At 39.2% G+C, this 27,931-nt stretch overlaps 1 protein-coding gene across 1 annotated transcript; it reads left to right on the top strand.

The window, feature by feature from the left end:
- On the top strand, positions 1 to 27,903 carry MMD (monocyte to macrophage differentiation associated). The gene is made up of 7 exons (XM_063111648.1): positions 1 to 261; positions 6,629 to 6,710; positions 9,206 to 9,366; positions 12,496 to 12,570; positions 14,446 to 14,547; positions 16,408 to 16,477; positions 25,965 to 27,903. The coding sequence occupies exons 1-7, from the start codon at positions 236 to 238 to the stop codon at positions 26,163 to 26,165; spliced, it is 717 nt and encodes a 238-aa protein (XP_062967718.1). The 5' UTR covers positions 1 to 235; the 3' UTR covers positions 26,166 to 27,903.
- Positions 27,904 to 27,931: the final 28 nt, after the last annotated feature.

The following is a 27,931-nucleotide window of genomic DNA, read 5'->3' as shown; positions in this document are numbered from 1 at the left end:
GGAGGCGGGAGGTGCTGGGGCCGTTTAAGCGGCCTCCCTCCCGCCCCCAGCCGCCCGGTTTGGCCCTGGCTCTGTCCCGACCCCCAGCCTGGCCCACTCTGGCCCTGCCCGGCCGAGCCGCTCCGCTGGGCACGCAGGCGGCCTCTGGAGCAACCCAAGCCCATGAGGGCCGCGCGCCCGGCCGCCCGTGCGGACGAGACGGAGCTCCCGGCACCCGAGGAGGAGCGGAGGATCAATGCGGGTCAAGAATCGATTCCAGCGGTGAGAGGGATGGCGCCCCCGCCCCGCCGCCCGTGCTGGGAGCGGGTCCCCGGATCCCGTCACTTTGCGCGTGGGTCCCGGCTTCTCACCTGGATCCATCCCCTAGTGGATCCCACGCTTTGGCCGGGAACCAGCTCCCTGGGGATTCCTCGCCCTGCTGTCCCTGGTCGATCTTCCTCCGAGGACCGGAGTTCGTGCCTGACCCGGGTCCCCTCTCGCGATCTGCGGACCTCGGACGGATTCCCAGACCCGGGACCCCGAGGCTGCCCTCCTTCCCGGGGATCCCCTTGCTCGCCCGGCTTCACCCTCCCGACTCCCATCCGAGCAGGGCTCTTGCTTTGCTCTGGGGACCCGCGCCCCAGCCTCAGGCGCCGCTCCCGAGCCCTCCGACCCTGGCTTTGGCCTCCATCCCTTCAACCCCCAGGGTGCGGTCTCCCGGGGGGCGCGGAACCGGAATAGGCGCTGCGCCCTGCGGAGAGATTTGTTGTAAAGTGGGGGGTGCTTTGTGTACGGCCCTAGCAACAGGGAAACTGAGGCACGCCCGCCGGCTCAGCTGTGCCTGGCCGTGTTGGGGCCTTACTGGTTCTCCGGCTTAGAGACCCAAGGAGGTGCTATTTTGGGCTCTGCGAAGGGGCAAATTAACATTCGGGTGGTGAGACCTGCTGTTGAGGCGCCTGTGTTAGGAAATGAGGAGGAGGAACCGAGGAGGTGCCACCGGAAGGCTGGGCGGCTGCTCACTCACGGGAGAGCCGGGGGGACGCCGGGCTGGGGGCACTGTGGCCTTACCCCACTCCGGATCTCTGCCTTCTAGAAATGGATGGAGGCCAGCCAGCCCATGGTCCTGAGAGGAGGCTCTGGCTTTTCTTTTTCGTTTAAGTGGGTGAAAGTTCACCTCTCCTGTGTTTGTGGTAACTCTCCATCCCTTTGTCTGAATCTGGCGGCCATCCCTATTCCCAGACCTTCTCCACCAGCAGGCTACCAAGTGTGCAGTGGTGGGGGGAATTTGAAAGAAGAAATGCACGAGATCTTCCAAGCAGGTTATTGTTGTGGAGTATTTAGGTACCGCCTTCTATGTCAAGATTTTAAAGTGCACATTTTTTTTTTTCTCTCTCCCTCTTTCCAATCTCCATTCCCTGGCTGCCCCACTGACCCTTAATGCTTATCTCATTCCTTCTCCAGTCCCAAAGGGTAAAAGAGCCAAAAAAAAAAAAAATGCACAGGCAGAGTTGTGGTGGTCTGTGTCATCAGGAGGGGGAGCAGTCTGAAGACTTGGATTGACTTCTGAATATTGCTCATCGCTCAGGGAGTTGAAAGCCTGGCACTATTTATTCCCCCGACGGGATCTTCTTATTGCTTTTAAGGGTGAAAAGGAACCGTGATGCCTGGCTTTGGAACCGGATGTTAGCAATGAAGATGGAGGGGCTCTAAGAGAGGATGTAACATGGTTCGGGCATGATGGGTGAAGCCCTGTGTATGCGGTTTGTGTGACTTGGTTTTACTTGTCTGCACATCTGTGCTCTTCCTGTTTTCAGAGAACACGGGCGATGTTCTGTGAAATTACCCCTTCCCTACTAGATTAAAAGTTTGTATTTCTTTCCTATCACTTTGAACTCTTCTCTGAAGAGAGAGAGACAAAAAAAGAGCCTGTTTTATTATGTGTTACACAAACATTGAAAGTGTTACATGAAAAAACAAAAACAAAAAACTATCTTCCTTTTGGTGGGCACTAATCTCTCCAGTCCTTATTAGCACAGTTGTAATGTGATTTTGAACTAACTCTATTTTATTCATCTAAAAGTTAAAAATACAGGCATTTTCCTTTGGAATGGCATAGACTGTAATTTTCTCAGGGACCACACAGTATTTCACTCAATGGATATTTAACAGTTTCTTTCTTGACGGCATCTGGACCTACCCGATTTTCACCAAAGATTTGAGTGAGCTCATAATTTCCTGTTTCTCTATTATAGACTAGATTGGAAAGATATTTCTAAGCATCAATTTGAACCTGGAAATAAAGCCCATGAATAAGAAGTAATTTAACAAGGAAGTCCTGATTTTTGCGGCTCACGTGTTAAAATGTTGAGAGTACTATTCTGCACCTTTTAAAGCTGTGTTCATTTTACATCTATCTGAGCGTTCACCGTAGTTACAGGTAGGCAAATTACAAAGAGACTAGAGGGAGGGACACACTGTCTTTGAACAGATGTGCTCCTTCTCTTGATAAATTTACCGAAGAGCATATGGAGGGCTTTATGCTCAAGAAATTTAGGATGCGGAAAATTCCACTAGGACACAGAGAATATTTTATTTTTCTTGCATTATCTTTCACACTCAAGTCTTCCCAAGATACCTACACACACACACTCAGAGTCATTTGTCCCCTTCACAGCATCTCTGATGATTGCTACCATTTTCCTGTCTGTGCCAGGCACTGGCTGGATACTCATGTACTACTCATCTCATCCTCAGTTGTAATCCGGGAGGCAAAAATTTTATACCCATTTAACAGAAGACCAAATAGATTTAGAGAATAAAAGGGAACTTGCCCATAGTCACACAGCTTGGAAGGGGCAGACCCAGGAGTTCAATTCCCTGTGTCTCACCATCTGTGCTGCTGGCTCATCTCTTTCTCTCTGTCTCCCTGCTCACACCTCAACATCTGTGTGTATAGTATAGACCCTTAGGACCCATAGAGTGTCTACTGTGACTTCTTGTTGGTGCATACCCATTTTTCCAGCCTTGCAACCAGAAAATCCAAGGAAAAGGATGCTCTTTTCCTGAGCCCCAGTCTTGTGATCACTGGTTAGTTTCAAAATTGAATATTTGGGAAAGCATCTTATTCTAAAGCTTTAGGAAGTCTTCCAGGGGCTGCCTATTTTCTTTTTTGCATGTTTTTAGAGCATTGAATCAAAGATATGGAGTAGTCTCCTTATATATATGTCATCTCCCTTTAATAATTAAACCAAGTTTAAAAATCTCAATTCTTACCAATTGTGATAAGGGCTCTGGTTGGGTGGGGCGGGCTGAAGTGATGCTTTAGATAGGATGGCCTGGAAAACCTCTCAGAGGAGGTGACATCTGAGTTGAACTTGAAGGATAAGAGAGCTGAGCATTCTGGAGAAGAATGTTCTAGGAAGAAATAAACAGCAAATGCACATACCCTGAGATAGACAAGATCTTGATGTGTTTAAGGAGCAGAAAGGAGGGTATATAGCTAGAGGGTGGAGTGAAAGGAAGGTGGCACCCTGAGGCTGGAGAAGTAGAGAGGAACAGACCACTCAGGGCTTCGGGGCCTGGGGCATGCTGCATTTTTATCCTAAACACTTTGGTAAGCCAGTGGCAGGTTTTAAGTTGAGGTTGGGGTGTGTGATGTGATCTGATTTGAATATAAATGATTGTGGCTGCTGTATGATGAAGAGAGTCTGTATGGGGACATGCAGGAAGACCAATTAGGAGACTGTATTTTTACAGACCTGAGATGGTATCTTGATTTAAGGTAGGAGCTGTAGAGTTATAGAGAGGTGGGCTGGTATGTAATATATTTCAAAGGTAGTGTTAACGGTACTTGCACTTGGAGAGTGAGAAACACAGGGATCACAGAGAACTTGTGGGATTTGATCCTAGGCCTCTGAGATCTGCAGGTAGGTTGCAGAACTACTTTCAGAGGACACAGTGCTTTGGGCTGAATTTAAAATGCACTAGTGTGCTAAATTCTGTGCTGGGGAGAAGGGCATAGGACACTGGGCAAGTGGGAGGCAAGAGAAAGTATTGAAAGTGAAGGGATTGAATGAACAAACCTTGCTTAACTAACAGCTTTATCAACGGTGATTCCCATTCCCAGGACTAGATCACTTCTCTCAAACCCTCTAAAGCATGCTAGTTGCTCTACTCAAGCATTGGGTAACCATTAAGATTACTAAATAGAGTTGTCCTCCATAAATGGGTGCTGTTTTCCATACCATGTGAACCTTTCTCATTATTTTGTCAGGGGGAAGAAATTAGGCTCCTTGTGGGGGAGTTTGCATTTTACATCTGCTTTTCTATTTAGGTCTTAAAAGTGATTTCTTCAGGAGGAGGCTGTGGAGAAGGCTTGATTGCACCCTGGCAAGTCAGAGAGAAATGGAAAAATTGTAATGTAATTTCCCAGCAGAACAATTGTGCTGTCTGAGCCCTAGACTGTGAATGGCTCTCAGGATGGTTGCTCTCACCTTTCCATATTGCCCAAATCTTGCTCGGCTCATCAGGAGAGACTGCCTTAAGTCACCATGGGTGGGATGTGTTTCTCTACAACTTCCTCCTTTATTTTTAAGCTGAATTATTCCAGGTGGGCAGGGACTAAGCTGTCACAAACATGTCCACCCAGCTTATTTGCTTTTAGGAGAAAATGTGAAAGTCTATCCCTGTTGCTGTGTAATGGTCTGACTATTTTTAGATTGGGCTGCCAGAGATATAAATTGCTATTTTAGTCTGCAGCCTGGTGGTGGGTAGACAAATCCTACTTACTGCATCCTACACAGAGCACTTTCAATTTAATCTAACCTCAACCATCTTGGAGCCTTGCTCTTTATTCTTGAAAATTCCTAGTAGGGTACACTACTTACCGCTCTGTTGTTACGTCTCAGGGTAAAGATGCGGTAGATCTTTCAATGCTTGGGGCACTTTTAAAGCATTCTTCCCAAGAGTGTAATTACAGCGTTTTCTTTATTATTAATATCAGCTGTATAGCAACACTCTCATCCCTTAGGAAATTAGTAGAATTATTTAAGGTATTATCAGGGGAGAAAAGATGGTACTTGAAATTAGTTGTCTATGTGCAAGAATAGCTTAGATAAATTCTGAAGCTTCTAGCTGTATATTTCTCTTAAACGGTTAGTTTTCAAACCATTTGGCGGATTATAGTCAGTATGTACATAGTTTGCACACCGGTTAAGTATCTAGACATTAGCAGTACAAATGAAATATCCTCACTGTCTCAAATTCATGAACTAGTAGAATTTCCACCTGAAGTATGTGTACAGTATTGGGTTATCAGGGACTACTGTTTTATTTTTATTTACTTCGTCTAAGTGTAACAGGTCCTTCTTAATTCAGAGAGAAAGTATTGGCTAGTCTTTTGTTCATAAACTGGGCACTTTTTAAAATGGCTTGGTTAGGTGTTTTAGCCAATTTTTGGCAACCAGTTCTGCCATTTGGTTTAGCCTGGTACCATTTTTCATCATGTGAATGAATAAGGTATGACTAGTCAGAACTTGTTATTGCCAAAACATACTGCCCCCCTCCCCTAAACTAGTTCCAGCAAGAGGATAATTCACTGTAAAAGACTGTTGACATCTTGTGAACTAACAGCACAGGAATGTAGCCAGGCCTCTGAGACCTGAATGCTCTCTGGGCTCTTTACCTCTGTTTGTTTCTCTGCATCTGCTCTTCCCTCTTTTATTCAGACAGCTGCTTGTTTTCTCCTCCTGAGAACAGTTCATCTAATTCAGAATCCCTCATGAAACCTGGTGTAGGTGTGGGTTGGGTTTTGGTGGAACATTGTCACCTCCACCTGACATGGGAGACTGCTGTTGTCTCTTTAGGTCCTGGTATTCATGCTTTCCACTCTGTTGCTGATTGTCACAAAGTTAACCCAAAAGGAATTATCGAATATGGGTGTGTATCTCTATGTGTAACAGATTTTAGATACATATACACATTTGTGTTTTGTACATGAATTTCGTAGCAGGTCCTGTGTTTGGTTTTTGAAACAAACTCTTTTAATTCAGGAAGAATGAAGGTGAAAATGTACCTCCTGTTTTAGGTGGCCTAGAGGTAGCCAGCTATCATTTATTTAAGCTGCGTGGTGCTGGAACGTGTAATACAATACAGAGAAACTAGTTGGACATACCTATTAATCGTGGGATATAGGGTTTAAAGATCTGCTCATATAAAGCTTTATAAATTTAGGGAGAGAAAATAGAAACCTTTCAAATGCAGTGTATCCCATTTCGTTTAATGACAAGAACTAATGTTTAGAAAGTTTCCTTGATTTAAGATTTGGTTATGCCTTTTTGTGTGTGTGTGTAGGTTACCTGTTGAAGGGGTGGATATGGTTTCTGTTTGCTTTGGGTTGGTAGAAGGTTTTTCTTTTGAATAAACTGAAAGAATACTTAATCCAGTAAACTAGGGCATTTGCTTTAGGATCATTGCTGTTGGCTTAGTTCACACCGTTTTAGTGGCTTTGGTTTTGTTACTGCAACTAGGTATTTCTACCACCTGGAAATACCTCTTCATTTAGAATAGACCCAACATCCATTGGCAGGTTTTCTCGTTTTTCTTCACATGCTTTGAGCTTTCTCACATGATGTCTTTTTTGTTTCTACAGATTCATGAATCATCGGGCCCCAGCCAATGGCCGCTACAAACCAACTTGCTACGAACATGCTGCTAACTGTTACACACATGCAGTGAGTATGAGTCTGCCTTTGCCATCCCGTCCTTCTCAACGGGATTTGGTGGGAGGAAGGGGTAATTATCTGTAGTAACCTCAGCACGATTAGTTGGATTTACCCATCTCTGTGACCTTATCTACCAGGATGTCAGTGCTGGGTCATGTCAACAGAAACTGTGAGCATGTAGAACGCTTTGTGTTCTAACCTACAGTCAGCTCTGTCCTGGACTTGCTTTCTCCAACAAGATCTTCTTTAAAAGAATAATAATAGTAAGTACCCTAGTTATAGGAAAACCAAAGAAACCTATTTATGAAGAGCGTTGCCCCTGGAATAAAATGAATTGCCTTTTCAAGACAATCAGCTGTGTTCATTTGGCAAGGACACTCCACAATTTTTTGAAAAAAGTGCTTTTTTTTAAAATTAAATGATCCTTTGAAATGGGAGGCCACATCCTCCCAGCCCCACAGTGGCCACTGCTTCTCAGAGCAGGTGTTGTTCCACATTGCAGATGAAAAAGCTGATATGATCCCTAAATTCTGTGTTAATTTTTTTCTTCCTTATAATAGCAAATCATGCCGACATGAGACACTTAAAAAAATACTGAAAAAGATATTAGAAGAAAGGGCCAGCCGGTTAGCTCATTCAGTTAGAGCGTGGTATTTTAACACCAAGATCAAGGATTCGGATCCCCTCACCAAAAATATATTTCTATATTAGAAAAACAAAACTACCCAGAAATAAACTAACAGTTAACACTTTGGTGCATTTCTTCTTTTTGTGTGTGTGGTGTTTGTGAACATGTATTTTCATAGTTTTCCTATTAGTGTCATGTTATTGGCATTTTCTTATGTCATAAATTTCACTTTATCTGTGGTTTCATTACCCCCTTTGAGAGCTGCATTTAGTGAGACTTCTGAGGGGAAAATGGTGGCTGGGCTATGGTCTGAAAACAAGAAATAGAGAAGACCAATTTATTCCTTTAGTGAAGAGTGTTTAGGTCGGGCTAGTTTAATTATTATAGACACCGTTGGTGCAATATAATGGTTCGGATATTGAGATGCACTGCTTACCTTTAGGAATAATATTTGCTTAGGATGGACCTAAATAATTCTTAACGTATCTCTTCTAATATGTCACAACTTAAGGGGCGCTATTATAAACTGAAGTTAAGAAAAAACTGACAAAACCTCCATGTTAATTTTTTGGAGGAAATATAATTTTGTTAAACTGTATTGCAGATTTTTGAACTTCAAAGGCCAAAAATTTCTAAAACAGGCAAAACACTTCTGTTATTATCATTTCATTAAAGAGAAGACACTTTGACATGAAAAAAAGTAGAAAGGACATAGTCCAAAATAAAGGACATTCATTTAAATCAAATAAATTTTGTTTTATGAAAAATTTACTTTATTGTCCTTAACATTCTCATTTAGATCTGGGCCTGTGAAAACTTCATCATCTGAAAATTCATACCAATCTCATCTGGGAGATTTAATATTCTGTTGCAAGAGAGCAAAAGTAGGTGTTAGGGGAAGAAAAAAGATAAGGAAATTGCTAAAGTTTGCATTCTTTGTCAGATATGCTTATTAGAATATCTAATAAAGTAGTTCATTTCTCCTGGAAATTTTTGTTATTATAAAATGTTTACAAGTTATACTCATATGATTAGACATTGAAAATTGTGTCCATATGGACTGTGAAATATGGCGCAGAAAGCAAAATTCTCTTGAAGACTCTGGTCTATTAAAATTTTTTGAATAAGCAATGGGAGTGGGAATGGATTCCTCTTGCTTACTTAAAAGGTACTATTAAAAATGAAATAACCCAAAACTCTTTAACTCTGCAGTAGCTCCCTGATTGGTGGACTGTACAGATCCAAACTAAAAATCATTCATTTTTGTGTATGTATGATGTTGTATACATTATGATACTTGCTGCCTTGATTCATTAAGTTACCCTTTGCTAAAATATTGGGATTTCAGTAGCTTACCAGGACAACAGGACAGAATATTTTAAAATCAGGACCTCCCTGGGAAATCTGAGTATATGCTTGGCATCTGAGTATTTTAAGTACCTACTCTAAATCAGATTAGAGAGTAGGATGAAACGTGTCCTTATTTAATGAAATTAGGATAAAGAACATCTGTTTTGCAACAGTTAAGTAATGCTGCATCCTGGACTGGTTATTTGTATACCGATTGGTTGGCACAATTCCTGGGCCCTGAACCTGCTTCCAGTGTAGCAACTGATAACTTCTTCTGGCTCTCATGATTATCCAGGAGAGGCAAATGTTTGCTTTAAAATTATTTTTCTGGGGTTGGCCGATTAGCTTAGTTGGTTAGAGCATGGTGTTGATAACACCAAGGTCCAGGGTTCGATCCCTGTTACCGGCCAGCCACCAAAAAAAATACTTTTTTTTTTTTTCAAAAATTATCCCTGGTAAACCTCTGTGTTTTTAGCAAAAGTCTCAATTTTGTGAAAGCCAGGATGTTCTCTTTACCTTTCCCCAGTTCCTCATTGTTCCGGCCATCGTGGGCAGTGCCCTTCTGCATCGGCTGTCTGACGACTGCTGGGAAAAGATAACAGCATGGATTTATGGGATGGGCCTCTGCGCCCTCTTCATTGTTTCCACAGTATTTCACATTGTGTCATGGAAGAAGAGCCACTTGAGGTACAGTTGATGGCATGTCATTTCAACAGGTCTAAGTAGTTGACTCAGCGTGTTTGTTATCCTCCCAACTGTCATGTTTTAGTCAAGTGAGGCTAAGAGTAGACATTTTCCTGCCTTGTAGACTATAATGCTGCCTATTATTCAGGACACTTTCTTTGCATTGGATAGAGTTTGATGACCCCACCCCCAGTATGCATCTAAGAAAGCAGGACTTGCTTATACAACACACAGTACCTCACTGGTTGCCTGGGACTTACAACTTCCAGTCTTCATGGCTACTTTCCAACATGGTCAGGCTCATGGAGGTCACTTTAAGCAGAGTCTGTGGGGTAGTGACAGAGGACACTGAACTTGGAGTCAGGACTCAGGCTTTGAGTCCCAGCCCTACTGCTTCACGTGGGGAGGTGACTGGGCCTCATGGAGCCTCGGTTTCTTCATCACTAAAATGAGAATCATAATGCCTGACTCACAGGGTTCTTATGAGGTGAGTTAGATGATGTATGTGAAAATTAGAAAAGACTGCAGGACTGTGATGTAAGAGGTATGCTACAAGTTGGGTTTACTATTTGGCAAAGTTCAGCTTTCAAAATTAAGTCCTGTGTATATTATTGAAACAAAATTCATGTATTTTGCTACTCTTAGCTGTTAGGCACTTTCAGGCACATAGTATTGTCAGGCACAATACTATGGCCCTTGGCCTGTCAAGGAGAAGGACATAAAAGCATTCCTCCTGCGAGTGAAGGATTAATTGGGGAGACTACAAAGGGAGTGGCACACTTTTGGGGGAAATGGGTTGCTTGTGAAGTAGATTCTGCGCAACCCAAGGGTAACATTTTTCCTCAAAGGAGGATTCAGATCAAACTAAGTGATCTAAAGGAATACTTGAATACACCTTTTGGTTTTACAGAATGTTCTGAAAAGTCTTAAACTATTCAAACAACCTAATAATAAAAAGATATGCTTCATTTATGAGCAGGATTTGGGATATATGAGATGACTACTGGTTTTCTCACATGTAGAATCAATAGAGTTTTAGAGCTGGAAGGATCTTTAAATATCATCTAATCTAAATCCCTTAATTTTCACTTGGGAAAACTGAGGCTCAGAGAAGTGGCCCAACTTGCCCAAGTCAGTGAGACCAGCATAATCTGATCATCCTGGGACCTCTGACTCCTAGTCCTGTGTTTTCATCTTACCCTTCACAATATTGCATAAAGTTTATAGTCCACTACCTTTTCCTATGAGGTGATAGTTCCCTGTGCTTAAAGTAAAGCCACAGCATTATTTGACTCAAAAGGGGTCTCTGGGACGCACTCACAAGAGAGCCACCCAGGTACCTCTGATGGCCCCTTGAGATGCACTGTCACAGAACTCCGAGGCCAGTCTGGAAGCAGAGCACTTCATTATGTTCCTGGCATGATGCACTGCCGTGGTTGCCTCAGCAGACTTGGCTTTGATGTCTAGATTTCTGAATCAATAAAGAGTTGTACATACCTGCTTCAGTATTCAGGGCCTCTCTGCCAGGGGTCGGAGAAGAAAGTGTAATAGAAACCAGACTCTTGAAACTTGAAGTAGCAGTGCTGGAATCATAAGCTACTTATAGATTTTTGCTCTGCATTAAATTTTTTTTATATCCAAATGACTCCTTAATTTAAGCAAAAGAAAGAAGGGAATTAGCGTTTACTGAATATGCACTAGGTGCTCCTATGTGCTAGGTGCTGCTAGGTGCTGCTAGGTGCCGCTAGGTGCTGCTAGGTGCTGCTAGGTGCTGCTAGGTGCTACTGTATTCTAGGTACTGTGCTAAGTCCATGGCCTACATTATCTTATTTAATGCTCATCCATACTCTGTGAGAGAGAATGTTATTATTTCCGTTTTACCTGTGAGAAAAGTGCGAATCACAGAGGGAAGTGGCAGACCTTGAGTAAGATTCCAGATCTGACTACCTGCTTTAACAGTGTATTACTTAGAAAGGCTTCAAACCTTGATAGGAATCACAAAAACCCAAGGAACTAAAAAAAAATAAAAATAAACCCACAAAAAAACAAAGATTCTCCCCTTTTCTCCACTCTCAATCCTATCTTCTAGCCCTTTTAAATTAAAATCTTCATGACTGTATTTTATAAGCTCCCCAGGTGATTCTGATATGCAGTCAAGTTTGAGAAGCATTCATCTAGTGTTTGCTTTTTTAGACCTGTGACTTGAATTATTATCTGTGGGTAAGCTATAGCTTCTGACTAGTAGACTAAAAACCATTCTTTCCCACAAATGGATTTTACCCTCCTTCATTAACCCAAGTCCCTATCAGTCTGCATTGGTTGACATTGTGTGGTGAGGCAGAGTCTAATACTGCTCGTGCTCTATAAGATCGTAGCTATTACCCCCAGGTACTGAAAATAGATTCAAGACTGTGCATTCATACCTTTAAGTGACAGATTCTGTCTAACCCATTTCGTGAACAGACCTCAGTGAGCCAAGACCTTTGTACATACACTTAATTTTTCAGTTTTGGAAGGAGGAACTTGCTTAGAAATCCAGGTGGCCACCCTCTTGCAGCAAATGCACCTTTTTTTGTTTTTGTTACTACTGTTCCTAAATGAGTTTCTGAATTTCCTTGATTACAACTTATTGTCTACTCTAGGATATTTGAAGTAAAACCTTCTCTAAAGACAGTCTAAAAAGACGTGAAGAATTACAGTGCAGGGAGTGTTTACTGAGCATCAAGGCCTTGTGCCCCACACAGTGATAAGAGCTGGTGGGTGGGCTGCCTTCAGGGAATTTCATTTTTCTGTTAGATAGGATCTAAGAGAAATGGAAAACATCAGGAAAGACGATTTTGTTTGTTTTAATCACTTAAGACTTCCCGATTATCTCGAGGCTCTGTCTTTGTGTCTCATATATGGGAAGAATATCTATTGTGGGTGCAACCTAAAAAATAATCCAAAGCTTTTACTTGTGGCTTCATACTGTTAACAACAGCAGCAGCAAAAAAATGTGTGGCTTTGAAGGCCATATTCTAAATGCCATAAGAAACTGGAACAAGAGTGGAAACTGCAACATGATGGAGTGGTGGCTCATACTTCCAGGCTGGAAATTTTCTAAAAACTTTGTTTATACTTTTTTCCCACCAGGACAGTGGAGCATTGTTTTCACATGTGTGATAGAATGGTTATCTATTTCTTCATTGCTGCCTCTTACACTCCATGGTAAGATACAGTCTTTCTATCTTTGAAGACAATGTTTATGATTAGAATTCCTCACTTCTCCTGTCCTCTCTCTCTCTTGTCCTCACCCCCAGCCCTCATATATCCTCCCCACCCCTCCCTTCCAACACACACGTACATGCTCCCCACCATCACCCCAATTTGATTTACTTGGGTCAGATTGCAGATTAGAAGGAGAGAATATTGCTGCTATTTAGAATGCGTATCTGGGCATGGGATTGCTCAGGAGGAAGTGCTGTGAATTTATGCGTAGCTAGCTTGCTCACTTTTGAAATAAATAACCTTTGCCCTCCATATTCTTTTCATATACCTCTGCTGCTGTTCAGAATTCTCGGAAATTGTTCAAGTGGAAGTGCTGTAAATATGCATGAGGAAAGTAAGCTCCCTTTTGAAACTTACACTCTGTCTTCAATTCACTTCACAGCACAGCAGCTGCTATACTACCAAGTGCATTTCTCATTTCTGCTGCTATCTGAGTAAGAGAACTAGCCAGATCAGTTAACGTGTTAAAATACCTGGTGTACTCTTCAATTTCCTTGATCTCACTGCCCTTTTGGTACAACGCAAATAAAATCTTCTGTTGCTTTAAAACCCATAATTAAAGAAACATTTGCTCTCCTCTGTCAAGACATGACCCAGTTTAAACACTCAGAAGTTCATATATGCCATCAACTAATGTAGTCATTAGAAACAGTAGGCCTCTAGATTCTGGCTAATGCAGCATCAATCATTCAAAAGAAACCTAACTATCTGATGGAGTAAAATATAAGTGGTATCTCTCCCCAGTACACCTTACTAATTATAGGTCTGCTTCATGTTGTCATAAGAACACTGAAAGGCTTTTGTGAAGTACACCTCAATTTAAAATAAGTAAATACGTAAAAAAAAAAAAAATTATTGGAGATGAAGAGAGACTTTTAAAAAAATAATTTTTAAATGTGAGCTGAGGAATCAAATATCAAAGTGGGCAATTTATTCACATTTAGTCTTAGATATGCAGGTAGTAACTTTTTCATTTAGAAATATTAATTTTATAGTTATAGACAATCAGAACACTTGTTTTTTTCTCATATTTATTCTTTTTTTTTTTTTTAAGATGACCGGTAAAGGGATCTTAACCCTTGACTTGGTGTTGTCAGCACCACGCTCTCCAAGTGAGCTAACCGGCCATCCCTAGATGGGATCCAAACCAATGACCTTGGTGTTATCAGCACCGCACTCTCCCAAGTGAGCCACGGGCCGGCCCTCACAGTTATCCTTACTATGAAATTAGTACAAATGAATTTGCAGAATCTTAAAATTCAGACCTCACCACAGTCCACAGTTAAATTCTAACAAAATGTCTTCCATAACATATGTTGGAATAATTCTTCTCATGTTCTCTGTTGGCAGAGAGATTGGTAACGGAGACACTGGTCTGTGTATCAGGTATCTGATGTGGGTCTGTGATCCTGGTTCAGGATTTTGTTCAGAGTTCTCATTAAGCTTTGTAAGCAATCTGCTCCCAAGTACATGGTCAGAAATAAAACGGCAAGTAGCCTTTACCTCAGTCTGCCTAACTGGGAAAATTGGGCGTCACAGGTGTGCTGGGGCTCACTTCTGCATGTCTGCTTTCAGCTGGTTTTATTTTTAAACCACATTGGAACTAATTCTAAGTCTTAAAGGTCAACTGACAGTTTTATCTTTGGGTTATTAATTTATGTAAATTGCCCAAATGCCTCCTTTGTGTATTGAGTGCCTTTTCTTCCTCCTCTTACCCTAGTACTTTCTGTTTTTAGCACCTAGAGGAAAACATGGTATCTGTGAATTCCTTTCATTTATCACTTCTGTTCTTTGTTGTCATGTTTACATTTTTAGGTTAAATCTCCGTGAACTTGGACCCCTGGCATCTCATATGCGTTGGTTTATCTGGCTCATGGCAGCTGGAGGAACCATTTATGTATTTCTCTACCATGAAAAGTAAGAGGAAATAATTTACATTTGATAGTTTTAAAATTAACTGCCTAAATTTTGCCTATATTGCAATACAATTTACTGTATATTTGCACTTCATAATAGTAGAAATACATAAATAGTCTATACATTATCTTTAATAACTCTTCAAAACCATTTGGAATTCATTAGTGAAGACAGGTTACTGTGTAAAGACACTAATGGTACATGCGTGCTGTGCTGATGTTCAGGGACAATGTGACCAGTCATTTTGAAGTCTTTTGGACTTCATTTCTCATCATGAGGCAAACTGGCCTTATTTTCTGTGATTCAGTCATCATGTGAGAAAAATAACCACTTTTCAAGGTTTTTGTGAAGATGGAGGATAATAGATAAGTGCCTAGCATAACACTTACCTAAATAGGAACCTGGAGGGTGTTCCAAATAGGCTTCCCTGAGAAGAGGGATATTTGTCCTAGCCCTGTGGTACAGTTCTTTAACCCATTATTCACAGCTCTTAATCATAAGTGTTGAGTAATATAAAAAGAACAGCTTATTGAAATTTTGCATCTTTGCTCTAGAGGAGACCTCCTTCAAGGTCATTTATTCCAGCTTTATGCTTAAAAAACGAGAACATTTAGGACATGCATCAAATTAGTGACTCATTTGGAAATTAGGACTCAAGTGTCCCAGTTTTTATCCTATAGTTCTTTTCATTACTTCATATGCTTGAATTTGGAAAACTCACAACCATGAAATCATCCTCACTGGATTTTTAATTTTTAGTTCATTAAATTCTTGGTCTACTGTGGTTGGCAGAATGGCCCTCAGAATTGAACATAATTTGTGTTTATCAGGAAATATTCAATTGTTTTGCCTTTTCAGAAGAAAATGGTTTCACTAACTTATCTCCACGTTTGAAATTCATTTAAATACCTTTTTGGCTATAATTAGCAATGGTGAGTGGTGTTATGCTGTAAATCTAAGGAACAGTTTGCTTTTTGAACTCAAACTTCTAATTTATGTCCTTGGATAAAACAGGAAATAAAGTAAAGCAGCTTTCTTTTTTTCCCATTCCAGGTCTTCTGGTGTAAACCAAACCCTTAAACCCATTCTTCCCCTGATATGCTCACTTCACCATACATACATGTTAAGTGTGAAACACTAAACATGTGGCGTGAATCACCTTGTACATTCAGTTTGGCAGACATTAGGGAGTGCCTAAATTGTGTCAGGTACTGTTCTAGGCCCCGCAGATCTAAACATAAATAAAACTTGGTCCCTGCTTTTGAGGAGTTTATAGGCTAGTTTGATTGGGCAGAAATGTAGGTTGAATGTCAGTACAATGTGTTTCTTAGAGTTTTCAAATATTCTGTAGCCTAATGTGATGAACCTTATAAATTGGAGTTTGTGCAGATGCAGAATAAAGAAACAAACAAATGCATGCCCTCTCCTTAGGGGTACTATTCTTCAGCAGCTGATAAATTAGACCCCACAGTGCATCCCTATCCATCTTCATAATTTCACTTTCTTATAGCTCTGGGTTGGAACGGTAATGAAGGCAAACACTCTAGGACTGGAAAGGGGAAAATGCAAATAGATTGGATTCAATAATAACTACATTTGGTAGAAAAACATTTTCTAGGTAGCACGTAAAGTTTGATGCCTTTTCAATCCTGAAAGATGCTACTTCATTGTTACTCAACTAGGGTATTTTAATTAGAGACTTAATGGTCTTCTACTGGGAACTGTATTTCATTTGAATAGTTAAGAGTTTACATTTGAATAGTTAAGAGTTTACCTTTATTTTTCAAAAGGAAAAGTTGGTGTGTAAGTGTTCTAAGTGTTATAGAAATGTATAAATTAACTATATTTCTGTTCCTGCAGGTATAAGGTGGTTGAGCTCTTTTTCTATCTCACAATGGGATTTTCTCCAGCCTTGGTGGTAACATCAATGGTAAGAAGCGGCTTCATAATTTTGGTTATTTCCTGTTAAATTGCTGGGATTCTTAATGCAATTATTGATACAACGTATAGCTTTTCTTTCTGAAGTTATGACATGTCCATTAACTGGAGACTCAAAAGAAAAACAATATATTAATAATGAAGTATGGTAGCAACTTTTACTAGGTAGTCTACAGTTTGGAAAAGCTATATATTTAGTTATGTTTCTCTTCTTATGGTATTCTTCTGTTGTATTATTTGTTTCTTTTGGATGTTTTTCATCTTTCTGTTTTTCATCCCACTACCAACCCCCTCACCCCCCCACTTCTCCCAAAGAGGTGTGTAGCTATATGAAGGTGGGCATTTCTTAGTTCTTAACCCTGAATCCATGGAAGACGGTAATTTTTGAGATGTCTTACAATTAAGAAATTGTAAATTACCAACTACTAAATCTCAGGAAGCAGAAGGACCTTAAAAGTTCCTTTTGCTTCAGCATTCTGTTGGATATTTTTCAAATCTCTTCAGTCTTACTTTTCCTTTCACTTGCTTTTAAGTGATAATACTGTTTCTCTTTCCAAGAAAGGCACTTTTTCCCCCCACATTCCTTGAAAATATCTTTTGGGAGCTTTCATGTATCATTACCTAAAGCAGGCAGTTGAATGTACATAGTTTGAATATTGAATTACTGGTGAGAAATCTGTGTGTATCTGTCACTTTGATACAAAAACATATCATTACAACCTCATGGTTCCATCCTGCTAATGACTGTGCCTTTAGCTTATGTATGTCTTATGCTGTACAGTTTTTGGCACTAGTCACTATATTAATTAAAGAGGTCCCAATGTGTTCAGTTTGAATTCTTCCCAGCCTGCATGGTCAGAAGAGCTGTACCTATGATTTTACTCGTGAGTTCATAGGTACGTTTTAAGAATATAATGCCACTACACATAGATCTTTCCCTGGTCATAAAACACAATGAAAGGTTTAGGAATTACAAACTTGGTTCTTTTTTTTTCAGAAGATATGTGTTTTGAGAATGTAACAAAATATGTTTCTTTGAGATATGAAGTATATGATGGCTTTAATAATTATCTAGCACCAAAAGTACATGCAGTTTAGTTGGTAAAGGCAACAGGGAAGGTAAGGAGAGGGAGAGGAATGACTGAAATGGGAAAATCAGCCTCGAAGGTCATATAGTTAGAGGGCGATTCAGGACACCCAAAGCAATATAAGCAAGGTCTCTGCAGATAGGTTACTAATTATTAAGTAGAATTTCAAGTAAATTCCCTCTGGGCATAACAACAGTAGGTTTATCCAGTGTTTTTACTAGCCTCGATCTTTAATTGGCATTTTCGTAAGTGGTACAGTAGCAGGTGACTAATGTTTATGATAATCAAGTGGGATAATCTCCAAACTGCCCTCATAGAACTTAGAATCAAGCAGGCAAATGTGATTCATATTAAGTAAGAAGCTATAATGAAATTGTATAATGCCTTCGATTGGGGAAGTTCAGGCTGCTCTGGGAGCACATGACAGAAGTACCAGAGGAAGTGATATTTAAGTTGATTTGGAAAGACAAGCAGGAGCCCAGAGGTGGTAGAGGGGAGACAAGTGTTACAGGTAGAGATTACAGAATGAAGGAAGCCTGCAAAGGGGAAAGCACCAGCATTTCTGAAGAATTGAAAATCGCTCATTGTTGGAACATAGAGTATATTTACGTGTTTGAGTATGTACATATGCATGGTTCGGTAGGTGTGCAGGTAGCACAAGTCTTATGATAAAGCTGGAGAGCTAGGCACAGTCCAGATTAAAAAGCACCTCAGCTGTCTGAACCAATAAGGTAACAGCATGAGTGCAGACCCAAAGCTTTGGTTCTGGTCAGAATCATGGGTTTCAGACTTACCCTACCACCATAAAGAACACAGACAGTTCAGGGCTGTGATCCTTGAGGGAAGAGGATCCCCAAAAATGAGCTGGGAATGGGGGGACAGTTTCCAAGCAGTGACAAAGGGAAGTGGAACCCAGAGAGCAGCAGTCTGGGTGGAGGAAACAGAAATCAGCATTTCAGGCTACTGAGATGGCTGCAGTTTGTGGAGTAGCGTACCAGAGAGGCAAAGTTGCTTGGAAAGAAGAGGCTTCAGAAATTAAAGGAGGAGTTTCCCTGAGTCTTTGCCCAAATATCAAACTGAATATGTGCAGGGAAAATCTCTGCAAACCTGGCTGAGAATAACTATTTAAAGGCTGTGACATAAATGGAGATAACAGAAAGTGCCCAGGGCTGAGAGACATTGGAGTTCAACCAGCCAGAGTGGAGAGACCATGCTGAACACCGCAGGCATTCAGTTGACCATACCAAGGCCACACCTTGGCAGTAATGCTACACTAGCCCTGGAGTGAGGACTACTCTAAAACTGCCATACAAAGCCCAAAGACAAACCTCAAAAGGTTAAAATTGATCCTCTGGTAAATAAACCACCTACCAGGCTAGAACTCAAGTCTTTAATAGAAGACAACAAAATATATACCCTTTAACAACTTAGCATCCACCATCTAGATAAATATACCACATGGGCAAGAAGCAGGAAATGACACATACCTAAGGAAAAACAAGTCAATAGAAACAGATCTAAAGATGACAGAAATGTTGAAATTTACTTGCAAGGATGTTAAAACATAGTGAGTAAACAGATGAGTAATCGCAGAAAATAAATGGAGACTAAAAAAGAATCCAAATGGAAATTCTAGATCTGAAAACTGTGATGTCTTGAGGAAAAAAAAATGTGTTGGAGAGGTTTAACAATAGATTGGATACTGCAGAAGATCAGCGAACTTGAAGCCAGGTCAATAGAAACTATAGAAACTGAAGCATGAGAGAAAAAAGCGTGATTAAAAAATGAATAGAGGCTTAGTAACCTGTTGGGCAATTATCAAGTGGTCTTACGAAGTACAGCCCAAAAGGAGAATAGAAAGAGAGTGGGAAGTTTTTTGTTTTTAAAGAAATAATAGTTAATACTTTTCCAAATCTGACATAGTTTCTCATTTAATATGAATTATAAAAAATATCAACTTAGAGATCCACAAAACACAATGAAGCCTCAGCAGGATAAACACAAAGAAAACTACACCTGAGCACATCATAGTCCAATTACCAAAAAACACAGGTGAAGAAAAAGTCTTAAAATCAGCCACAGAAAAAAGAGCAAGGAGAGAAGCATGACCACTGACATCTCATCAGAATCAGTGGAAGCACGAGTATGATGGAATGACATCTTTAAAATGCTAAAAGGAAAGAAAAACTCCAAGCTGAAGCTAACTCAGCTTTGTAACACTAATGTCAAAAACAAATCAAGGTGCTGGAAGTGATAAAGTTGCAAGTGAATACAAAGTACTGTTTTTTATTTTTTATTTCTTCAAAAGATAATGTGGGGGGTTATAACATGTAGAAGTAAAGTATATGACAACAAAGGATGGGCGTGGGGAAATGCAAATATACCATTATAAGGGTCTTAACTTTGTGAGTGAGAGCATAATAAAGAAGATATATTGTGATAAGTTAAGGGTGTGCTTCGTAGTCCTTAGAGCAACAAAAACCATCAAGGAAAAAACCAATCAATCAATCAATAAATGCTATAGCTAAATAGCAAAGAGAAAAAAGAAAATGGAATACCAGAGTCACTCAGTTTAATCAAAAAGAAGGCAGGGGAAGAGGAAAAAAGGGAACAAAGAATATATGAAACCAAATAAAGCAAGTAACAAGATGAAAGGTTTAAGCACAATCATGTCAACTATTATATATATTGTATAACAACTAAGTGAAAATGGGCTGAACACTTTAATACTTCAATGAAAAAGCAGAGATTTTTCAGACTGTATTAAAAAAAAGCAAGACTTAGCTCTGTGTGTCTATGTGAAGCACACTTTAAATAAAAAGACGTAGGTTAAAAGTAAAGGCATGGGAAGGATATGCCATGAAAACATTAATCATATTAATATTAGATGAAATAGGTAACAAGACAAGGAATATACCAGAGATTAAGACAGGCAGTTCATGATAATAAAAGGGTCATTTCTAAGAAGCTACAACAGTCTCAAATGTATGTGTACCTAATAATAGAGCTTCAGAATACATGAAATCTATCAGAAGAGGAAACAAACCCATAATCGTTAACTGGAGATTTTAGCACTGCTTTTTCAGTAATTGAACAAGTAGCTGAACATATAGACAAAAAACCAGTAAGGATAGCAGATTTGAGCAGCACTCTCGACAGTTTAACCTTGGCGTTTCAGAACACTCCACCTAAACACTGAAGTGCCCAAATTCTCACAATCAAAATACATAGCATGTTAGACCATAAAATAATCCTCAATGATTGTCAAAAAATTGAAATCATGTAATAAGAAAGATGTGGAAAATTTCCAAGTATTTGAAACTTAAACGACCTTTTTAAATAAACTCATGGGTCAGAGAACAATCACAAAGAAAATTAGAAAATATTTTGAACTGAGCAGTGCTAGGAAGGAATTATACTGCTTTAGATGCTTATATTAATGCGATAGTTAATTTTATGTGTAAACTTGGCTTGGCCATAGTACCCAGATATTAATCAAACATTGGTCTAGATGTTGCTATGAAGGTACTTTTTAGATGAGACTAACATTTAAATCAGTAAACACTGAAGAAAGCAGATTGTACTCCATAATGTGGGTGGGCCTCAAACAATCAAGTGAAGGTCTTAGGAGAAAAAGACTGAAGTCCCTCTAGGAAGGACTTTTGCCTCGGGATTAGCTTTGGATTCAAGCTGCAGCATCAACCCTTCTCTGGGTCTCTAGCGTGCCCACCCACCCTGCAGAATTCAAACTTAGCTTCCCCATAAGCATATGAGCCATTTCTTTAAAATAAATCAGTACACACACACGATCTTACTGGTTCTGCTTCTCTGAAGAACCCTGACTCACACAATTAGAAAAGAAAGTTTTAAAATCAGTGATCTAAGCTTCCCCCTTAACCTAGGGAAAAAGATCAAATTAACCTCCAAATAACTAGCGGTAAAGAAATGGAAATCAGTAAAATAGAAAGTGGGTAAACAAAAGAGATAATCAATGATCAAAAGTGATTTCTTTGAAAAGATTACAATTGACAAAATTTAGGTAGACTGATCAAGAAATAGAGAAAACATAAAATACCAATATTAGGACTAAAATAACAAATATCACTATAGATCCTATAGATATTAAAAAGATAATAAGGGGATATTATGAACTACTTTATACCAATAAATATAGCAACTTAGATGAAATGGGCAAATTTCTTGAAAGACACAGTCTATACCACAGCAGACCCACAAAGAAACAAAAGATCTGGATAGCCCTATATTTATTAAAGAAATTAAATCCATAATCAAAGCCTTCCTACGAAAAAATCCCAGGTCCAGATAGTTTCACTGACACATTTCTTCAAATATTTAAGGTAGAAATAATACCAATTCTACACAAACTGTTTCAGAGAGTAGAGAAGAGGGAACACTTTCGAATTCATTTTATGAAGCCAATATCACCCTGACACCAACATCGCACAATGACATCACAAGAAAGCTACAAACGACTACCCTTCAGGAAACAGAAAAAACTTCAACAAAATATTTGCAAATCTAATTTGTGAATGTATCAAAAGAATAATGCATCATACTCAAGTTAGGTTTATTCTGGGAATGCAAAGGTGGTACTTCACTTAAAATCCAGTCATTGAGATTCATCACATTGAGATAATCAAGGAGAAGAATGTATGGTCATCTCAGTAGATGCAGAAAAAGCATTTGACACAATTCAATACTTATTCGTGATTTTTAAGAAAATTTCAGCAAACTTGGAAGCTTCATAAATCTGATAAAAGGCTTTTTAAAAAACCTGCCAGCTAATATTATACTCAATGGTGAAAGGCTGAGTGATTGGGAGGAACAAGGCAACAACACCTGCTCTTGCCACTTTTATTCAGCATTAAACTGTGGCTCTAGCCCTGCAGTAAGGTGAGAACAAGAACCAAAAGGCACACAACATGGAAAAGAATAGATAAAACTGTCATTATCCACAGATGACACTGATCATGTATATAGAAATCTTAAGAACTATACAAAAAATTACTAGAACTAAGAAGCAAATTTAGCAAAGTAGTGGGATACAAGGTTAAAATACAAGAATTGATTGCATTTGTATGGAGTTTCAATTAAAGCAATTCAGTGAGGAAAGGAACGTCTTTTCAATAGATGGTATATAGAACAACTACATATTCATATGGAAACATATGAACCTCAACTTCACACCATACACAAAAAGTAATTTGAGGTGGCTCATAGACCTAAATGTAAAACCCAAACTCTAAAGTTTCTAGAAACATGGAAACTTGGAAACAGGAGTCTCTATCATCACAATTGTGGGATGGGCAAAGATTTCTTAGGCCACAGAAAGCACCAACCATAAAAAAATAAAAAATAAAAAATAAATAAGTTGAACTTTCCAAGATTAAAAAGTTCTGCTTATCCAAAGACACTATTAAGAAAATGAATAGACAAGCCATATGGGAGGAAGTATTTACTCTCTCTCTATTTATCTGACAACATGTATCCTGAATATGCGTATACATACTCAACTACAAATAAAGGATAAAAGGAAAATTCTATAAAAATGGGTAAAAGAACTTCACAAAGAAAGACATGCAAGTATCCTTAAGCCCTTGAAAAAGTGCTCAACGTCATGTCATTAGAAAAATTAAAACCCCAGTGAGCTACCGCTACATACCCTGCAGGATGGTTAGAATTAAAAAGACTGATAACATCAATACTAGTAAGGATGTGAAGTAACTGGAATCCTACCATATTGCTGGGGAGAGTGTAAAATGATATAACCACTTCAGAAAATTGTTTAGTAGTTTCTTATACAATTAAACATACACTTGTCCTATGACTCAACAGGTGTTACCTGGCAGAAATGAAAACATGTACCTACAAAAAGACCCGTAAAATAAGTAAATATTAATTTTATTTATAATCGCCCCCAAAGGGAAATAACTGATGAACAAATTATGTTAAATACATCAATGGAATACTAAGCAATAAAAAGAGAAGACTGATATACACCAGTTCATGCATGAATTTCAGAAACACTATGTTGAGCAAAAAAGAAGCCAGGCACAGAAACGTACATTCAGCATGATTCCGTTTATGTGATGTTCTAGAAAAGATAGACTTAGTCTGTGGTGATAGTAAAAAGAACAATGATTGTCTTGGTGGCCGGGGATGCCCAGGATTGGAAAGGGGTACCAAAGAACTTTCTGGGGTATTGGGATAGTAGTGTATTTTGATAGGAGGATGGGTTGCACATTTATCAAAACTTACACTGTGCACTTATGATCTGTGCATTACACTCAGCAAATTAATCATTAAAATTGTGTAATGCTCTCCCTCCTCCACTAAAAAAAAAATAATGAAAGTTTAGGACCATGCCACCTTCGTTCAAATCCTCATTCTGACATTTGAAAGCTATATAGCTACTTAACCTGTGTTTTAGTTTTTTCATCTATACAATGTGGATAATAATAGTACCTGATTTAAGGTTGTGGAAATTAGATGAGTAAATATATGGAAGCACTTCAAACAGTGCCTGGCACATAGTAACAGTAATGCCATTGATAGTGAAGAAGACATTTTGTTTGTTTGTTTTAGAATTAACTATGTTTTAGTTCTTTGAAAGCTGATACGGTAGATGTGGTGTCTTGAAGAAGTATCTGTTCACAGATGTTTGTCAAAACCAACCTGTGTACTTGATTTGGTCTCTTGCTTGTTTGGGCAGAAAAAAGAAAAAGAGTGGTATCTTTTGGGGCAATGACCAGCTGTATGACTTTGTTCAGGTCACTTCACTTCACTGTCGTTAGTCCCCTCACCTCTAAAATAAGGAGGATGTATTAAATAAGTGACTCTGGGAGTCCTATGCCTTTTTGAGAGTCTGTTGAAAGACTTAATGCTCTCCTAGGAAAACACTTCTAATGCACACACAGAGAATTTTGTGTGAGGGGTATTAATTGCTCTGTAACCTTTAGAAAGTAATAAATATGTGTGGTATTTTGTTTTTGTTCTAGTTTTTACTTCTTAAATAAAAATAAATCTGGCTGCAGTCCCTTCTTACCAAGGTTAAGGAGAAATTCAATATCAGTCAATTTGGCTTGGCTCTTTCCGCGTCTTTTGATCCTACAGAAACCATGGGGGCTTATGTGAACTTTGAAAATAGGACTTACCCTCACACCTGGACCTAGATCCTCACACCTGGTCCTTGGCTCCTGCTAGTCTATTGTTGCCATTGCTTTTAGCCTTGATAGGCCTGTGGGGTTCATTCAAAGTAGGTGTCTGAATTAGAGCTTCCCTTTGCTTTTGCTGGACTTGGCCATGGGGACTGCCTCAAGGCTCCCAAGGCAGCTGCCATCAATGCCCATGCCTCTGCCACCCACATGAGGCCCTGCCATGATCTGTCTGGCTTAGGTTTCCATTCACCCTGCGAACCTGCAACCCTTTCTGTTCCTAGTGCTTAGGAATCTAGGGACTGACTTGTTTCTTCATCAGCCTCTAAGTTCTGCCTCTGTTCTCTTGCCTTTCATTCATAAAGCCAATTTAATCTTACAGATGGGCCTAGGGCTTTGAAAACCACTATGAACAGCCTTAAAAAATCGCCTTTTGTCCTAAAAGACACAAAACTGTTAACTTCCTATTAAGCTAAGAAATGCCAGGTTCAAAGAACAAAAATGCCTGGAGACATCTAAAACATCAGGAAATACTGTGATCTTTATGATCTATGATCTTGGAGTTCACTTCTAGCTACGATTTTCCTGTGTCATCCATAAGGAAGCTATAAGTTCACCTACACAGGGGAAGTCTCGAAAAAGCCATCAGTGTAGAAGAGTGAGGAAGACAAAGGAAGTAAAAACCCTGGCTGAGATGTAAATTATATTGCAGTGGCTTGTGCCACTTTAAAAGCACAAGCTTTTAAAGGGGAAGATGAGAACTGAGGTTTGCACTTTATTAAAATGAACTTCCATGTCTGGCTATGATTGCAGTCTGCTTAAACGTGCAATAAATGAGCAGAATATGCTGCTTTTCAGTGCAGGACCTATAATGTGAGTGCTTGCTCAAATTAAGACTGTTGATCCAGGGCTGGCCAGTTAACTCAGTTGGTTAGAGTGCAGTGTTGTAAAACCAAGGTCACAGGTTCAGATCCCTGTACAGGCCAGCTGCCAAAAAAAAGAAAATAAAAAAGATTGTCGATCTAAATGGTAATGCAGGTCAGTGTTTGAGAGACTTCTTTTATTTTTGGTTCATGTTTACAGATTAGGATTCTGTTCACACAGAGCTTCTTCATTGTCTAGTAAATCAGGAGCCTTAGGGGGAATTACAGTTATCTCTGTAGCTTGTCACATCAGAGTAACATCAAACCCTTTTTATTGTTTCCTCTGTTGACAGAGTAACACCGATGGACTTCACGAACTTGCCTGTGGGGGCTTAATTTATTGCTTGGGAGTTGTGTTCTTCAAGAGTGATGGCATCATTCCATTTGCCCATGCCATCTGGCACCTGTTTGTGGCCACAGCAGCTGCGGTGCATTACTACGCCATCTGGAAATACCTTTATCGAAGCCCTACAGACTTTATGCGACATTTATGACCAATCTGTACTAGGTCTCCAAACCAGTATTATTTCAATTATTACACTTGGGAGTGGGGTGAGAGCTAACAATTGCACATGGGAAAAAGAAGAGAAAAAGACAACTGCTCTGACTTTCTTTATATCTTTTGAATATAATTACTGTGACGGTATAAAGGCTGTATTCTGGAATTTTTCCCCCTCACAGCAAATACATAAGGTGTAGAGAATTAATTATTCATTCCATTCCACTTTCATGAAGGACTCTGGATAGACTTGGCCAACTGATGTTTACAAACCAGAATTTTGTATTTTAATTTTACAGATTTTACTACATGATTTTTCTAAATTACTAGGTCAGGTTGTAAAAGTCAGTGCAATAACAAAATTGCTTTTTAAGAAAAAAATTGTTTCTATCACTTTCCCATTTGTTATGTAAAGAATCGTGGACAGAAATTACACTACTTTTTATCATGTTTCATCTTGGCATAACATGGTTATTTTTTAAATAGAAACTTGAGTTTTTTGTAAATTTTTAAAAAACATATCATTGAAGCTCACCTCTGCAGCTCCTCATTCATGTTGTGAATTGTTGCAGCAAGCAGTCAACATTCCACAAACGAAACAAACATTATACCTCTTCTGATCGTTTTATTAAGCGTGGAGAAATTGCCAATTTTTAAATACTGCAGTTTTCCAAACTTTTCTGCCAACCTCTAAATGAATTCAGTGCTGCTTTGGGCCATGTACTTGATCTAGTTTGGTTTACCAGTGATGGACAAGTGTTTTGATATCATTAACTTTTTCAAAAGATCCACCTGTTTCTCTATGCCTTTGCCATGTTTTCTTCAGGGTCTCTTTCAACAGTGGATGAGTATTCTGTCTATATTGTGATAGTATTGTTGGGTCGGCCATCTGCCGAAAACTCCCAAGGAACATTGTGAATTACAGTGAATAGATGTAGTGCCTGTTTGGTACACAACGGTTAAGTCATTGTCACTTAGCTTTATATTATCAGTTTGATATTTATTTTAAATTGTAGAACTAGATGCATAAATTCACATTTCTACCTTTCCTTTTCCTTTCCCAATACTGTAAACTATTTTTTTTTTCATAAAAAAATATTTAAAGCATTATTTGACAGGTAGAAACTCATGTGTCTGTAGTCCATGGGTGATATCCCAGCAGTAGAGTGGTATTTATGTATTATTTTTTATTTTCCCTCAGTGTCTTATTAACATAATCTTTGCTTTGTTGATTAATCTCTTGTGTTGGTGTTTTAATAAGTGAAATAACCTCGCCTTTAGATCAGGTGTCGATATTCCCTGTCTTCTGGTAATGGGCTTAATCAACAGAATTGTTGGTTTGATGATAAGCTTATTAATTGAAATTTTGTACTGATGTGGCTTTAGAAGAGACTTTACTTGTATGTATATATTTAGGAATCTCTGATTTTGGTGAGTTATAAGGAATGAGGAACAAAGAACTGGTATTTGCCAGTTAATTTTTAAATAGGCAAGGTACCCAGTGAAAACACCAACCAGACCACCCCTATCTGCATGATTCTGAACATTTGAATGCCTGTTGTTTTACTGTGTATATTTTATTTTTAATATATTTTGTGGATTCACTTAAAGTCTGCTCAAAAGTAACACTGTCAAAACCACTAAAATGTATGTAAAAAATGTGCTGTAGATTAGAATAAAATTGTTACTTGGATTTGTTCTACTGTCTCTAAATTAGATGACTGTGAAAACAATAGTGCATATTTGAGAGCTTGAGCTCAT

This window comes from Cynocephalus volans, chromosome 10 (genome assembly GCF_027409185.1).
Source record: "Cynocephalus volans isolate mCynVol1 chromosome 10, mCynVol1.pri, whole genome shotgun sequence".
Taxonomy (NCBI): domain Eukaryota; kingdom Metazoa; phylum Chordata; class Mammalia; order Dermoptera; family Cynocephalidae; genus Cynocephalus; species Cynocephalus volans.
This window is presented reverse-complemented; position numbering and strand designations above follow the sequence as displayed.